This window comes from Thermobia domestica, chromosome 2 (assembly GCF_964235325.1).
Source record: "Thermobia domestica chromosome 2, izTheDome1.hap1.1, whole genome shotgun sequence".
Lineage (NCBI taxonomy): Eukaryota > Metazoa > Arthropoda > Insecta > Zygentoma > Lepismatidae > Thermobia > Thermobia domestica.
Window position 1 is genome coordinate 48,771,329 of NC_137455.1, and position 18,471 is coordinate 48,789,799.

At 35.9% G+C, this 18,471-nt stretch overlaps 1 protein-coding gene across 2 annotated transcripts in view; it reads left to right on the forward strand.

The window, feature by feature from the left end:
- Window positions 1-18,471, forward strand: part of neb (kinesin family member nebbish) — a 194,969-nt gene that overhangs the window by 8,471 nt on the left and 168,027 nt on the right. For both annotated transcript variants that reach the window (XM_081741070.1, XM_081741077.1), the window contains exons 2-5: window positions 2,068-2,248; window positions 8,188-8,838; window positions 12,786-13,040; window positions 14,040-14,361. In XM_081741070.1, the coding sequence (XP_081597196.1) occupies window positions 2,151-2,248; window positions 8,188-8,838; window positions 12,786-13,040; window positions 14,040-14,361 (1,326 nt within the window). In that variant the 5' untranslated portion in view covers window positions 2,068-2,150. The remainder of the gene's footprint in view (window positions 1-2,067; window positions 2,249-8,187; window positions 8,839-12,785; window positions 13,041-14,039; window positions 14,362-18,471) is intronic.

Here is an 18,471-nt window from a genome sequence, read left to right on the forward strand (position 1 = left end):
TTTTTCGCAGTAGAGAGCAAGGTTTGTCCTCTGGTTTTGTATTTTTAATATAGCTGTACGAAGAGAAAGGATATGCAAAGAAGTCGCACTGAGGATGATTTATTTGATACCATCTCGGTATTCACGGTAGTATCACATGACAATCAACAAGAACGCCAGGAAATTTTACTTGGTGGTATATTCAAAATAAAAGAGGGTGTGCACCCAGAATAATGATATAGAGGTCTATATTTTTAGACAAATTTAAAGAAAACAATATTTTTACGCCCAGAGGTGTGTATAAGGAAACTTGAGAGAGTGTTAGGGGTGTTGGGGGTATGCAGAATACTCCCTGAACATAGTATTTATTTTTACAACAGAAGTTGTAAAAAAATTAAAGAAACTACTGCAGCGTTAAATTCAGAAAATATTTGCTTATGCCCGGAAACTTAATACAAACTATTCATTTACTTGTTAGGGAGAGGCCATACCCTCCCTTATGGAGTCCATGGATGTACCTGTATTGACCCCCATAGCAGAATATGCCGCGCCTGTGCAGAAAAATTGCCAGATGAAAGAAAATATTGCCAACAGAAAAGTATAACACTTGCCTGCTATGTGTACATATCTTAAATGCACGGACGACTCGCATAAATATAGTTTGAACTGTTTTTTACGTCGCGTAAAGCGTATTTTTAACAATCACAAGTGTTTCTTGTGCAGAAAATGTTTGACTTCTAAAGCTCATCGCAGAACGACAAAGAAAGTTCTGTTATCGGGGTATTGACAGTCGAAAGTAGCGGAGCCATCTTAACGGTACCATAGCCGGGGCCCCGCAAGCAGAATGGCATGTATTAGGAGCAAAATTTAGTTATAGAGACCACAACAGACTTGTTTGCTCTGGGGCCTAATATACTGTTGAAACGGCACTGAAGAGTAGAGTAGAGACGGCACTAGCGCGGGGCGCGAGTGGGAGCAATCGGCTTAAAGCCGGCCCTACTTGTATGTATTGGTTCCTGAGAACACGACAGAGAATAAACTGCCCAAATACCATTAAACAAAGGAAAAGTACGTAATTTATGAAGGAATAGAGCTTTTACTATACATAAAAGGAAAATTAATAAATATACACTGTACAGTAATTTACCTGATAAGACAAACCTCAGAAAAATACTGTATGACGGAGTTTATTCGCTCTCCAGGGTGTGACCGAGTTATCAGGACTGCCGGGTTATCGAGTGCCGCGTTTTAGGGACTCTACTGTATTCAGAAAATATGATCTTTAAAAAGCAACAGTATTCAAGCAAATATTTATAGAATTGTAGTATTTTTACAAAATGTAAAGAAGACAGCTGTACTTACTGTAGCCAGGTTTTTCTTTTCTTGAATGTGCTACAAACAAAAATTGCTCTACTACGTCATTTTTGTTTACATCGTACTTGGCTATTGTCGTTAAAATTAATTTATTATTTTTTAAAATTGAAGACACACAACTAAAATTTTTATACAATTTTTACATGTATATACCTTTCTTCTTGAGTAAATAAAAAAAATCAATGAGAACAATTCACAGATATTACAATCTTGCACAGTAAAATTTAGTTGATGGATTTTATAGTCCCCCCCCCCTTCCGGTTTTTATGCATAGTTGTCCAAAATTATTCTAACTTTATTCATTTATATTTAGCTTTCTTCTTTCATAACCGTTTCACGATACTTTTAAGATCGTAATTTCGAAAATTTCTTTCAACAATAAAGTACGTGCGAATGGAAAGAACGCATTTCTGTAGTTATTCGTAAAATGATATTCTCCTAACTGAAAGTATATTATGAAATACATACAATAATGAGCTCATTGTAGGTTAATTAAGTAGCGTGAAACTCTTTGATACAGGAACCCAAACTAAATTCATGTTTTGTAGCCCCTGTTTGAAAGAAAATGTTAACTCTAGGCAGTCAATTTCATGACGATAATTAATTCGTGTTCTAAATAGTCAATATCCAACTGATGGTAATAGGTGATTGATTTATGTTGATTTTTTTAAACACGAAGTATTTTCTATTTCCTTATTTTTTTTTTTCTTTCAGATATTTTTCTACCTTGATTCGCGCTGTATTTAAGAAACTACAACAATTGTTTTGTGTAATGTTTCTTAGTTCATCTGTGAAGAATGGAAGATAGAACGTATTTTGCGTCAAGAAAGCTGACTCCAAACAGCCAACAGCTTAAGACAAAAATTAAAGAGACCAGATCACCAACAAGACTAGGGTAAGAGTGTCGATAATTTAATAATTTGTTGGTTTGTATATTTTTGTTTTGAATCGCTAAGACGATAAAAAAGAAAGCTGTAAATACGATTTTAACTTAAATGTAAGGTTAAAAGCTGATAATCACTATATTGGGGAAACTTTTTTATAGAGAGAACAAAGGGTACTTATTGCCTGAGGAAGGAGGATTTATGTATGGCAATAAGGTGGAAAGTACATATGTGTACTCTATTCACTTAAACTAATCTCGGTATTCGTCTGTTATTTAGTAATTGCCTAAATTTTCAATGGGAACTTCCATCTTCAGTGGCACTTTCGTGAAGTATATCTAGCAAATTCATCACATCACAGCAGGGTTTGAAAAAACCCGGGCTTTTTTGAAAAAGCCCAACCCACCTGGGCCCATATGGGTTTTTTCGGGTATTTTCGGGTTTAATTGGGTTTTTTCGGGTTTAATCGGGTTTTTTCGAAATATTTCAATGTCTTTGGGGTAAAAGTGTTAAAATGTGATTTATATTTCAAGATTATCATTGTCACAACTTGCAACAATTTTCTACTCACTGCTGTTTTGAAAAAATGGCCGCCATTTTGAAATTTTACATTCGATTGCCGAGAAAATCTATACAGCAAATTTAGCATATCTCGTGCTTCCACCGTCGAAATTTCAACTTAAAAGACTGAAAATTGCGCTTCGTAGCGTGGATACTCGCTGTTTTGAAAAAATGGCCGCCATTTTGATATTTTACGTTGGTATGCCGCCAAAATCTAAACAAGAAATTTAGTATCTCGTGCTTGTACTCTGAAAATTTTAACTTAAAAGGCCGAAAGTTGTATCCTGTAGTGTGAGTGGTAGAGGCAGAAAAACGAGTTGAGTTGATTTTGTGTTTAACATTCCTTTCAGCAGCGAGGCTATATGAGACTGAACCTACTGATTAACTTGGAATCTAAACCACGAGCTCCCTCCGGGAAGAAGACCCGGGTCTCCCACACCGAAGACTCGTACAGTAACCGCTTAGCCATGAAGGAGCTCGGCAGACAAACGAACAAATGTAGATTAAGTCATTCAGAAGCCTGACTGACGTTCGCCAAATATGAATACCAAAAGGGGTCTATTAATTTAAAACAAAGATACAATTCATGTTATATGAAATAAATAAATGTTTCAAAATGTCTTATATGAAATTAACATCTTCCAGCGTAAATAAACCTCCCATATTTTCTCCATGAGAATACGGGACACCTCAGATCCCCCCCTCCAACTTTTCAACACAATGCAATGAACTGTAGTCTGGTTATGAACAAAAGTATAATAGGCCGCGGTGGGTCAGTGGCAGAGCGTTCACCTCCGGTGCATAGGATCCCTAGTTCGATCCCAGCTCGCGCCAAGTGAACTTTGTGGTGGACAAACACCTTGTGCGTGGGTTTTCTCGGGATTCTTACGTTTCCTCCCACTCTCTTCATTCCGTCATTTCATTCCTCATCATCACAGTCACCTTGAGCATAGCGGGCATAACCGTGCAACTAAACTAAAAGATTTCATTTTATTTATTTTTTTTTTCAAGAATATAATAGGTGAAAGTTCACTAAGCAGCAGCTGCTTTTCTCTCTTCGTACCCTGCAATTAATTGTACGGACTGAAGATGCCTAAAAACTTAAAATATGCTATAAAAATGCTTTACAGGAAAACAATATGCAAATTATTTAAATCAGTGGTACAATCTACCTTCAATATTCTTCGCGCGTTTAGTAATATTTATTTACATGACTGTATTTGCCAAAATTACGTTCGTCAGTTTAATCTGATGAAAAGCTGATTTTTCTCCTTGTGTCGTGTGTAACTGTCAGGATCAGATTTACATTTTTCTAAGACCTGGACCAAAGCACAATTCTGTACCCTAGCCTCTGAAAAAGATTATAATTCTTGTTAACTTATCTAATGTGTTGCTGGAGAAAAGGTCAGTCACCTTCCCTGTGTCTGCAAATGTAGAAACACTCAAAGCCATTTTTTTTTTTTTATGTTCCGGAGAGTATCCGAGTTTCCATCAAGTGCAATAGAAAAAGTAGCATTGCAAATTTCGCTCGCTATCAAGTCGAACAGGGTGGTGTAATAACTTCCTTGAAACTGTTACGTGCAACAGCGTACTGTTCATTCACTAATTACAGGATTTCCAGCCAATGTCAATTTTTTTGTTTGTTTGTTTTGTTTTTCACTTTTCGAATAAGCTGATATTGATAGCAGAAATGGAACGGGATTAAACATTTCCCAAACACGACTAAATTTACGGGACGTATAGCAGGCTTAAGCGTAAAATAAATAGTTTTATTGTTGAAGTATTCATTTCCGATCCTTCTGCGTTTAATTTTCCAAGCACTTCTTTCACGGCGTGTACATCAAAACTTCCACTAGTACGGAAATTTGAACTCAGCACTTGAAATAGTAAGCGTTACATAGTCTTCGGAACCCCGAGCATTAAGCTTCTTTTTGACAAGAATTTTTACACTATTGCTGGTGTTGATTCTACAGAATAATTATTTGAAAAGTAGCAACAAATGACTGAACTAAACTGTTATTGTTGGAAAACCAAATTTTAGTAGAAGAAACTTGTGTTTTACATCAAAGGTAAGAAATAATACTAATAGTTTTACTAATGTATTTACATATGTACTGTTAGTACCGACACCTATGACCTTAAACCCGTCAAACGTATGAATGATAACGTCCCTCGCTGTCGCCGAGTCGACGAGCACACTATTCACGGAATGGAAAATATTTTCTAAAGTACAAAATTGTTAATTTTACTTCAAATAGGCTATCAACATAATCCATACATTAATTTGTTCTATAACTATCTCAAGCTAAGGTATTTTTTTTAATTCATTCAGTGCATTCAGAACTTTATAAAGGTCGTATGTTGAATGTTGTTGTCTACCTTAACGTGAAAGCCTCTAATTCGCCCAAGGAAAGTCTAAAATCTGATGAAAATCACCTACAATGTGATCACCTTAGTTGTACCAATGATATACTAACAAATAGGTCAAAAACCCAGGTGGGTTTTAAAGTGGGTTTTTTCAGGTGGGTCCAACCCGAAAAAAACCGGTGGGTTTTTTCGGGCTGGGCCCACTTGGGCAAACCCTGCATCACAGAGAATCCATCGCTGTTATGTAGAAATGTCAAAACAAGAACATTTCTAAATATAATGATACTTCCCATTTGTTGAAGTTATTCAGTATTCTCCAAAACTGTTCCATTGACTTTTGTCCTTAGCCAGTTTTTACTTTACATTCCTGTTTCTGTGAGATCTACCGTAATATTGTCTTCCCATCTGGACCTTGATCTTCTGAATGTTCTTTTTCCGATTGGGTTTCCAGTTAAAATTTTGAAAGTTTCTACTTTCTTCCGTTCTGACTACATGACCTGACCACTTGAGCCTCATAGACTTGATTACCCTAACAATGTTTAGTAAACGATATAGATTATGCAGTTCCTCGTTATGAAGATTATGTCATTTCCTATTCCTATCTCTCTTGGTCCAAATATTTGCTTTAAGATTTTATTTTCAAACATTTTTAGGTCTTCGTTCTTCTCTCAAGGTAGGCGACCATGTTTGGCATAAAACCACAGTCATAATTATCGTTTTATATATAATTCGCGAGGACAAAAGAGTTTGGATTGAATAATAACACGAATTCCCGATATTTAATTTTTAAGGCGACATTTAATTTTTTCGTGGTTATGGCTTTGGTCTATTAATGTAGACCTTAGATATTTAAAAATGTCCGCTCTGATTAAAATATTATTAGATATTTTAACATATCAATAATTTGAAGTATTACGATCACGGCGAATTTCCATGTATTTAGTTTTCTCTGCATTTCCTTCTAAACCTATGTCTCTGCAGACGTTTAATAAAACCTCTGCATTTCTTTCTGTTATCTTCATGTCATTATCTATTAGGTTGAAATCATCAGCATAAGCCATAACCTGGTGAATGCCTTTCAGGTCTAGTCCTAGTTGCTATTTTTAGTTTTCCTTATTCCGTAATCCAGCACAAAATTGATAGTACTGGGAATATTCCTTGTCTATATTTTTGAAGTATTGGGAACTCCCTCGCTGCTATATAATTAGCGTACGCACCTTGAGCGCCGGAGGCGTTGGTTCGAATCTTGATAGGAAATTAGGTGGTTCTGGTCCCAAGTTTAACTATAGATTTACGTTAAAGGGACTTAAAATTCCAAATCGACCAATCTTGAAGTATTCCAGAGCTTCATTGAAGTTAAAACGTTGATGATTTTTTAAACTGACTAAATGCGTATCGTGCTAGAAATTATAGGAACAATTGATTTTTGCTCTTCCTTATCGAACGTAAGGAGTTAACAGTATTTTCATTCGGATTAGAGTAATTTCTATTCATTTTGATTCTTTGCAACTAGCTTACAGTTAGTGGCCTAGCTCATACATTTTTTTTTCTTCAAATCCGAACATTCGAGCCATAAAGACTAAAATGATGATTTATCTAATCATGATTCATCCTTTTAGGCTGTTCGAATCTAACTCTGCGTACTTCTGACTCTCACTGACATTTATTATTTTGTTTGTCATTTATTATTTCCTTTGCGTGCCAGAATAAAATTGATATTAACTTATGCATAGTAATACTTGTGTAGCTAATTGCACGTTTCACCACTTATACATAAACGCTCATAACATTGAATTTGTAAAGTCATATCAGCTAGTTTGACACTGAAATTTTATTGTGTGTATAAGAAAATAGAGGAAACCATTGATTGTTTTAATAGATAATTCTCTGTAGGTGAATATACTATGTAATGAAAATGAAAATATGTGACTATTTGGTGAAACCTTGGTCTCTCCAGCTCACTGTGCCGGCGCGTTAATTAGTACGTTGTCCAATCTTTCATCAGATAAGCCACACATCTTGAGAGCGATGCTTATTCCGTTTTGGTTACCTGGACTGCTCAATAACCTATATTTGAAAATTATAGGAAACTCAACCATAATAACTTTCTCGCACTCAAAAATTGTAGGTGAACCTCATTTAATGGAAAGCATTAGAAAAATCGTTTCCCCTTCCCTCTGTTTATGAATTTTCCAAATTCATTCTAATCGATTTACGTAGTTAGTTCCGCACCCAAAAATATTTAGGTAAACGTCTAGACCTAACTACGTAAATCACTTTATCGCACCCAAAAGCGATATATTCATTCAATTCCATGGAAATCGTTAACAAAATTTACTCATTTCAAAATGAATTTTCCACAGTTCGTTACGATGGTTGTTCTTGTAATTCAGCAGGAGACAGGTTAGTATGTTGGGAAACGATCTATACTGTCAAGTTGATCTTGCATCATGCTATGTGCACCTGCCAACTGCACGAGATTCAAGTCATAATTAGGAACTCACTTAATAGGTCCTGTCCTTCAACTTTGGTGTTAGATATAAAAACCACAAAAACTCAAACTTGAAACTTCACCGCTAAATGATTTTTCACCAATCACTTCATTTTATACCAAATTTTGTGTCATTATGTCCAGCGATTCCAAACTTATGTCCATATCAGATCAAGAGGAATTCGGCTCTCAGGCCTTTCATCCGTATGGACTGGATAGACAGATTTGTTTTTTCTGAAATAAGAATCCCGATGATAACCAAATTTCGTACCCAGATGAAATTTCTAGAATTAATATAATTAAAGTATATACTCGAATTCTGTTTAGCAAGAATACCTGATACTCAATTTCTATTTATACAGCTACAGTTCAAAAGAAGCACAGTGAGCCGGAGAACTTGATGCATTTACCGGCCCAATTGCGTATTTTCATGCTTTTAGTTTAATTGATATTCTATTAGTTACGAAATTGTTGTATGGTTCATTCACAGATTTATATATATTTTATACTTTTTTCTCTATTTTCACTTAGGGTAAACACTACTCCGATTTTGGGCAAGAGAATGCTAACCAAACACAGCAGTAATGTAACTCCAGTAAAAGGACAAAGTAAAATTAGCGCAGCATCACCTGTTGACAGAAGAACCTATCCCTCATCACTACATATGAGAACACCCACCACTCAAAGTGAAAGTGGAAGATTGAATAAATATGCTACTCCACCATCCAGCATTTCTAGAAGAGCTATGACAGTAAATGAGCAAAATACAGAAGAAAGACAGACCAGTAATGGGCTAGTGAAGTACCAGCACTTGAGGAATAGAACGGTATCGGCTACTGTTGAAAGAACACCATCCTCTCTCCCCACAACACCTCGGAGAAGTGATGCACGATTATCACTTGTTAGAAGAGAGAGTGCCAGATCGCGCTTATTACCGCCTTTACAAGGAAGGAGCCATTCTACATTGCCGAATACTCCTAGTAGAAATTCGATTAAGAAATACCATAGCGAAGTTGATCTATCTAGAGCACCAGCTACTCCTGAATGTTTCAGTGCTGTGCACTTAGAGACTCCTAAAATAGCTGATATCAGTTCTAAAAGGAACGTGAATTCTGGAGGACTGAATGAGGAAGAGGCTAGTCATTTAGTAGTTGGAGTGCGAGTTCGGCCATTTAACATGAAGTAAGTTGTTTATTGAAATAGGTTGATGTAATAATATTCCCTATCGCTTATTTGGGCCAAAATATTGGTCGGTGTTGACCCATTTTTTGATTTAAACTGAAGAGGCCTTACTAATACTAAAAGTCACTTGAAGATCAATTGTTAATGTTTAAAATTTTTATAAAACTGGAACTCGCCAATCTAACCCGAATTCGACACACTTTACCTGGTTTCGACAGCTGCGATACCTGAATTCAACACCTTCAGTTACATCCATATAAAACATTAAGTAGGCATTATTAATAATAGTAAGTACTTCTTATCTTCAAATATTGTTTTATTATTATCCAGAAATTATCAGACGAACAAAAAAATTTCTGAACTGAGTAGTTACTGAACCAATTTACAAATACCAGAAAACCAAACAAAATGCAAAGAAAACAAAAGTAAGTGCTGAACATTTAAAAAGAATGCCTTTTATATTATCTTAAGACATTTTAACAGATGATACTTATGGAAGACCTAAATTTCCTTCATGTTATTAACAGGCTTCTGGAAAACATATCTGATTCTTTTTCCCGTCATTGAGAGGTCTGGAGTCGGGACAAAATCAATTATTTGACTCCCTGTAATAATGAAATATTTTTTCATTTACAATATATATATATATATATATATATATATATTTTTTACTATTATCAATGCTTTTCAATCGGATTACTTTGATTACTTCTTCTCCCAGAATCTCTTGAACAACACAAAGGTAGGTGAACTTGGAAGTATTTCGGCTCCCCCTACAAATTCTGCAATTATGTAATCCCCTTACCGTTACTGACACTGTCAATTGACAGATTATCAGAGTCATCATCGTTCCATTCTGAATCACTGTCTTCAAAAGACATCGCACCTTCATCTGAAGTGCCCTTCATTCCAGAATCACTCACTTCCAGTTTCTTCTTTCTTTTCTGTGTAGCTTTTCTCGCTATGTCCTTACTTGGAACAACCTTCTTAAATTCTCTTGCAGAGTTCCTTTGTTCCTTTCTTAATTTCAGTTGACGTTTCTTCTTCTTAAAATATTCCATTATTTGAGGAGATGTTACCGCAGCTGGAAATTATTCCTTCTTTCTTTCAACTTTTATTGATTGAGTATCACATGGCCAGAATATAGCTTTCTTGAATGGTGAAGGCTGGTTGATGGTTTATGCTGGTTGATGGCTTTGGAATGTTTAATGTTGCTTTAGCTTCTGATGTGCAAGATTTGAGAACTACGGCTGACTGTGGACTATCGCTTACTTCTTAAAGTTCAGAAGACGGCGTAGTTGAAGTTTCTGGTGGGATTATCAAGATATCATGCGTAGATTGCTGCAAGGAATCATCTGTGCTGGACATGATACTTTTCCTTGAGATGGATTACGAGTATTCATAACTTCTTGCTTTGCTTCCTTTGGGACATTCTCTCTCTGATGTTAAGGTGTCTCTTCATAAACCCTTCATACCACTTCTTACTGGGGAAAGCACTACTGACCTCAAGCTACAACTCAATTGCTAACTTTCGAACAGAATATATAAATGTATTCCTTGAAATCGTAGTTTTGCGCGGCCACGACCTCTGTACGACAATGCGCGGCCACATGTGTTTTGGAATGTGCAAGCCTTCTTCAAGGGAACGACAGGTACCTCTGCTCCCATGACATACATTATCGACAGACGTATGTGGTGTATGGTTAGTTGGGAAATTCTTCGTTATGGTCCTGCAGTAGACAGGGTCGATGTCTTGTCGACTAGCATACAAACATCGAGACAAGCGATTTCTCTGGTTATTTGCTGCCAGGCGTTTGGAGGCTCTGATTGCAGCATGTAGAGAATTCACTCTATAAAATAAATTCATCAACTCTAGAGGGGTTGTACAGTTCTCAAATTATAATCATTCCTTTATGAACATTTAACAAATCTGTGGTGTAAGTTTCATTTTACTTACACGTATCGGTTTTTGTATTACAATTTTCACATAATTTGAACTGTAGTAAGTAATGTTTTATTTAATAATAAAAGAACAGTAAACTGGATCGAGGTAAGAGAGAGAGAGAGAAAGAAAGAAAATTCATAGAGAATATTCTCGCATTTACGTTTTCATAATTCGTTAAAATTTCATGAAACATATTTGGGTGTGTTGTCCTATATAGAAGGCATTTCTGCTTATAGTTTTGAGTTGTACTTTCTGTGTTTGTGCCACACAATGTTTAAGAGACGACGAGGTATTAATAATGATATAATTACACCTTAGACGCTTGACCTGTGATTGCTACGTCTTAAGCTCATTAATTGGCATCTCTGACCACTTGATTATGCTAGCTGGTTTTAAGATGCTGTGTTTAAAAATAATGTTATGATCAAGTACTTGAAAAATAAAATTTAAATAGTGAGGCGATTAGTAATACAAAACTTAATTTTTGAATAAATATTTGCAAATTGTTGCTGAAGTCTTTCTACAGAGGTTGTTCAGCCTACGTTTGGCCGATTTCTTTCCTTCCCCGTCCCGGGCAAAATGGACTCACCCGACCTGGTTCGTGGCGTCCTGCAGTGTTGTGCAGTGGCTTCCTGGGAACGGCGTTGTTTTTCCACGCGGACGACAATAACGCACAAAACAGGACCATCGTTGTAAGTATTGTGTTAAATTTGTTTCCAAGTGTGTGGGTTTCCGCTCTGTGACCAAAATGCCGGCAATGGTTTGGGAAGGCTATGTTGCGGCTCTTTATGACGCCTACTTTAGTGTTTCTGTCATTAGAAAACATTGCAAGAAGAATGGTTGCAACATCAGTTTAAGTGGAATAAAAAATGTTATTAAAAAGTATAAGGGCAACGAAGCTCCACCATTTGGATCACCAACGAAGTTGCCTAGGAAGCGACAAAGCACCAAGGCCACCTCCACCATGCAGAGGAAACTTCGCAAAATGACAATGCAAGAAAATCCGCCAACACAAAGGTGTATGGCTAATCGTCTTGACGTGTCTTTGGGGACTGTGAGCCGGACGTTACACCATCAACTCAAGCTGGAAAAAGTCATGAAAGCTCGCGGCCATCTTCTCACAAATGCCCACCAAAAGGAACGAAAGTAACGCCCGGAAGCTGCACGAACGGCATCTGGCAAAACAAAGGTGGATGTACGTCGAAACGTTCGATGAAGCATTGATTTACCTTTCCGACTGTGGCAAACCGAGAGCCATCATGTACCGAGAGAAAGACGCCAAGAACTTCAAAAGGTGGGTCCGTGTCTGTAAAGAATCTTTCCCAAAAGGGTTCATGATCGTTACTGGCTACTGTTACCGAGGTAAACTGAAGATTCGTAGGGTGGCGAAGAACTACAAAATAAATTCGCAGTATTTTCAGGAGCAGATCATGCGGGCGATCTACGAGTATGAGATTCCAACAATGTACGGAAATGACGCCAATCTGGTGCGCATTCACATGGACAAGGCCTCGTCACATACCTCACGATCGTCCCTCGCATTCTACAGGGAGATGGAGGAGGCAAGTGGTATACAGGTGATACCTTAAGGTACCTGTTAAATCTCCAGATGCAAGTCCTATGACTATTGTGGATTTGGATTGCTGAAGCGGGCTTTGGGAAAACGGCGTGTGACAACTGTGGAAGGACTTTGGAAAACTGTGCAAAGGGAATGGGACAAGATTCCCCTCCCAGTTCTTCGGAGAAGCCTATTACAGTGGAAATTACGCTGTCGGGCTATTGTTACGAACCAAGGGAAACACATGGAGCACTTACGGACCTGGCTCCACGGATTCTTCTAAATATTTAGGTAAGTCGAAATTGGCCAAATGTAGACTGAGCAACCTCTGTATTCCTTTTTCTTTATTTTTCATTAGTATTTTTACTATAGACCTTGTATGAATTGTAATGAGGTGGAAGAAACATTGAGACTGAAATGTAGTGAATGCATTCTTTATTGCAGAGAGAAGGATGATGCATCTGTTACATGCACAGTGAAAATGGAAGACAATGAAATCACAGTAAACTACGGAGGAGGAGTTTCTCATTCCTTTTCGTATGATTACTGTTTTTGGTCGTATGATCCTGGGAACTCGCAGTATGCAAACCAAGAAACAGTATTTTCTGCTATGGCGCAACCGTTGGTCGATAAAGCCTTTGAGGGCTATAATGCATGTTTGGTTGCCTATGGCCAAACTGGATCCGGTAAAAGTTACAGGTATTTTTTTTTTTTTTTTCATACGAATTTCACTGCATTAGCCTTCCACCTTCACAATGTATCAAAAGATTTCCTTTCCAAAGGCTGTTCTGTTAGAACTCTAGTTATTCTAGACGTGAATTCTAGTTATTCGTATGGATGCTTTCAACTTCTGTAAATTATTATTTTCTCTTTTTGTAGTTTTATAATTTTGCATTAAAGAAAATTGCGTAAAGGCAGAAAAAGTGAAAGAAGTATTATATATTCCGGTTAAATTACACTTTCCTTTTGTGTTTTATAATATTTATATCTTCATGTAAATGCAGTGTATCACTATATTTATTGTTCATTATTAGAATATACACGTATTAACTGTGAATAAGTAAAATCTTATCAAAGCAGAATTGCATATCAATAACAATTGGTTTAACGACTTCGGAAACTTGACGTCTTCAAAAGACACATTATGAAGGTTCATCCTAGATATACAACTCAAATATATTTCTAAAATAAAAAGAAATTAAGTTATCATCTTCTTTACATCTTTCATTTTTACAAAATTCTACTTTTAGTTAGACGCAAAGTATAAAGAACTTTGTTTCCCATTGCACTAAACAACTTGTTATATCTATCATCTGTTGTGTTACTTTTTCTTTGTCCTTTCTCTTTTCTGTTTCTTCTAACACTTTATTCTAGATAGATCCAAAGCTAGTATAAATAGTATACAAATAGAATATAATACTTATCGTAGTTCATGCACCTGAAAGCTGTGAATAAATTTCTTATTGAATAAAGTTTGATTAAATACTGAATGATTAAGCTAGTGAATGAAGTTTTTCTACAGAAGTGTTGAGCTAAAGCTGTGAAGATTATATTATTGGTATTGTTATACTGTATAACTTTTAAACTACATATGCTATTTTGAATCACATTAGAACTAGATAAAATATATTAATCTAACTAATTAGATAAATATATTTTATTATTATTTACACTGCTATGTAACTTCACTTGTTTCAGCTTAATGGGCATAAATAATGAAGAATCACCAGGTGTTTTAGGCAAAGAAAGCGGAATAATTCCTCGTTTTTGTCATGAAGTGTTTGAACGTATCGCATCATTAGAAGATTCACGAGTTGGTATGATGGTACCAAAAGGAAGTGGAAAATCACATATGACTGTAGAAATAAGTTATTTTGAGATATACAACGAGAAAATCCATGACTTGTTAGGAGGACCTGAAGGCAAACGGGCCCCTCTGAAAGTAAGAGAACATCCTTCATTCGGGCCGTATGTGGTGGATTTATCTATTCATGGGGTGCGTTCCTATGAGGATGTTCAAGTAAGTATTCATATTTAATAAGTAAGTGTTCATGTTATTTAAATTATTCTTAAGTTTGAAATAAAAGCACTTCTAGAAGTAACGAAACGTTAAAAAAATGTGTCAATAAAGTTTCAAGATTTGATTCGATCATTTTTAGTTTCGAGCTTCTTCGTGACTAAGCGGTGAGCGTACGCGCCTTTTGCATGGGAGACCCGGGTTCGATTCCCAGCGGGAGCTCATGTGGTTCGGATTCCACGTTAATCAGTAGGTCCCGTCTCATATAGTCTCGCTGCTGAAAAGGACATTAAAAAACTCAATCAAAATCAATCAATTTTTAGTTTCGTTGACAAACTGGCAAAGACTTAATTATAATATGGTAGAAATAGACATGTGTAGAATTTTCAGGACAATGATCACGTATCTCGAAAGATTTGTATTTTCAGCTGAAGAAGTATTAAGGCTGAATACGCATTTTCCAAATTCGATGGCAGACCACCGTACGTCACATGATTTTTTTAACATGTTTATTTTTTGAACCTTACTCTATAAGAATGATAAACTGAATATTCATCAATAGCTTGTGTGGCTAGAACGATACTTTAATCTGCGTGTACATTAATGTCAAAAGAAAAGAACAGTCTTATGCTATGACATTGGTAAGAGTTGCCATCATAACTAGTTTCGTACTAGATGATACAGAAAACAGAGGGTGGAGATGCTAGAGATTTAACTTCATGTTTAGCGTTGAAGTCAGTTGACGCAATTTTTGTCTTTTCTGTTTCCATATGTAAAGATAAACATTCCAGAAAAGTTATGAACACACTCAATTTGACTTTTCCAGCTTATTATACATTTTTACCGATGGTGTCCGAAAGGACCTTCACCTCCACCAAAAAATAAAATAAAATAAGTAAAGACTATGAATACGGTTGAGAACTGTTAGAGATAAACAATATTTAACCTCAACTTCTGTTGCTTACCGTACAAAGGAATATACCCTACCAAATATTTTGTTAGTAAGTCCTCTTAAGTTTTAAAAATAAATAAGCTCTAAAAGCACAGAAACGGCAACAGAGACACATCTGACTTCAAATTCTGATAGATACGATCCGGTGTTGTGCAGATACTAAAGATGTTTGTCGGTGCCGTCACTGCAATTCCCTCACTATTATAATAATGGAAACCTGTAGTTTGAAACATAAGATGTGTGAAGTGATAACAGTGGAGATGCGTGTGCAGCGCTTGACCATTATGAGTGATGTGGTAGGCAAGTTTATTTAATGTGGCCAGTGTGTTCGGCATGTTGTGAGGAAGAGTGTCCAAGTTGATGACATCTTACAAAACTTATGAAAAAAAAAAAAAAAATGGTGAAGAGTTAATAGTGGAAGGAAGAGACTGAGCATTGGTGATTGTCATTACCGAAGACAACGGGGCGAATGTGGCAAAAGTGACCGTGGAAGTCAATCACCACCCGGTAAAACCCGGAAAAGTAGTCCAACGCGACTTGTGTAACTTGAACATCCGCGGTCGGGTTGCAGTTTCCAAACCGCTGATCATTAAAAATAACGCTATTGGGTGAAGAAATGGTACTGAGAACACGCAAAGTGGGCCACTAATGGTTTGAAATGCTTAATATGGTCTGATGAGTTCTCTTTCACCTGATTGCGAATAATAGTACGTGTGTATATAAGGCGGACACGGGTCGGGAGTTCCTCTTTACTGTGAAACACGATAGAGGCTCTGTAAAACTGTAGGTCATAATTTCCTGATATTCCGTGGTTTTTGTGTTTACGCTTATAGAAACGTTCCTGTCAGTGATTATGTGGATTTTAGGTGATCATATGTATTCTAAGTCCACATGTTTTAGGTCAATGGCACAATTTTCCAAGATAGCAAGTTACCAGTTTATACTGCTGGAGCTATTGAGGACTAGTTTCATAAATATCGGGATAAACTAACCTCCTTTGGCACCAATTCCAAGATCTCAACATTATTGGACAACTGTGATCTGCTTTTGGATCTCAGACTCTAGAGGAGATCCGCCTCCATCGTTGACGGAGCTGAGTGCCGTACAGGAATGATAGAATATTCTTCTGGAACCATACATGACTTAAATGTCTAAGTTTTACGACGAATGAAAGCTAATCTACAGGCTAACGGTGGTCTCACACCCAAGTAATAAGTTGAATTTTCCTCAAAAGTTTACACTATTTTTATAACTATCTGTATAATATATACGTATTTAACTATGTATACGTATCTTATAAGTCTGTTCAAATTATTGTTCCATTTTGATATTGAAGTTAGAAATCTTTTCTTGGATTTAGAGTGAGGATATTCGAATAACAAATAAAAGTTACAAATCTCCATTATATGTTATCAGAGGGAATAATGTTATTTCAAATTGAAATATGCTTCAGGAATTTTGAGAGAGAGTGTGAGTGTGTGTATGTGTGTGTGTGTGAATAAATCACTGCCTTTTGTATAGTCTTAAATAATCCTAGTTACACTACGTTTTGTTATCTTTCCGGTAAATTAAAGAATTTGTGCAAGTTTATCTTATTAGCGCTGTATGCAGACAGAGAGAAAGAGATAGTAAAAGAGAAATGTCCAACATTTTCCATTTTCAAGATTTCCTAAGTAAATATATATGCATCCATACTCTATAGCGATTCGCCATAGATTAAAACTTTTCATTGAAACCAAATTGAACATTTTTCCAATTGTTGAAAGAATTTCTGACTTAATTTAAGAAAAACAGCTCGAAATTCAGCACTCCTATCCTTCCATAATCTTCGTAGGGGAGGTTTATGTGGTTCACGACGTGGCTTGTTTCTGTAAAGTGTCGGTTTTTCATACATAGGATTGTGAAATCATGAATAAACAGTACTAAATGCTTTCCAGTAGTTAGCAATTAGAGACGCCATTTCCTACTGTAGCAGTTTAGCGTAGAGGTTAGAGAATCCTTTGGAATAGTCGTAATCATCCGATGGAACTTTTTAATGAACAAGGTATATAGCATTCTGTTTCATTCAAGTGAGTTATTATTATTATTATTATTCAGAAAGTGAAAATATAGTATTATACTAAAAAATAACCGTTTCAACTCCTGAAGTAAAATGGTTGGCTTTCATCCACTGAGAGTTAGATTCATTAGTTCTCAGGTTTGTAGTAAAAGACGGAAGGTGACAATGAGTTTATACCTTCAGTTCAGCAATATTAGAAAATAAGTGAATCTTCACATTTTTCTTTTGAAATCTGAGTAAACACTAAAGGGTGGTGGTTTTACAAATATATTTTTACATGAAGGCTTAGGATACACAAATAAGAGAATCATCGATATTATGAGCATCCTCTGGCCAGGGAGGTGAATCACCGAAAGTTAAATTATTGTCACAAAATGTAACTTACAGGTAGTTTTTTTTTTTTTTTTTTTTTTTTTTAACTCCACATGCACATTTTTACACAGACTTACACAATTCGTTGATGTTATTTCTTGTTTTCTAAAGTAATATATACTTTAAAGTTACGTTATTATATCCACAGACAGAGTAAATTAACATATATAAAAAAATAATAAATATAAAATTGATTCTTAACGGTGTAATGGGTAAAGTGTATTAGTATACCACAATAATGGAACGGGTAGTATAGTGGGATTATAGTTATAGTATATTGCCTGTCACATGGAGACCATTACCCAGTAGAATAAAAGAGATTGAATAAAAATAAGAAGAAAAATGTATAATGTAATTAATTAATATTTAGAATAAAAGACAATTACATATAAGTCAAATGCACAAATATATTACGGTACTAAAAGAAAGAAGCACACAATAACTACAAAAGCATGTAAATTGCTAATAGATAATTTTGGCTTGTTATACTACACCATACATTAGTTATACTTTTTTTCTGAGTTTATATTTAATGTCCTGACGACAGCTACTCACAGACTTCATGTTGAAGCTCTGAACGGAACGAAGTGAATCCGAAGTGGTGGAAGCCGAATGAATGATTGTTGAATGATTCCGAATGACTGATCCTTGGTTTATAAAATTTATCTTTTTATACTTGTAAATGTCCTTGTTTGTTACAACTAGTTGGCACTATATTTTTGAATCTTAG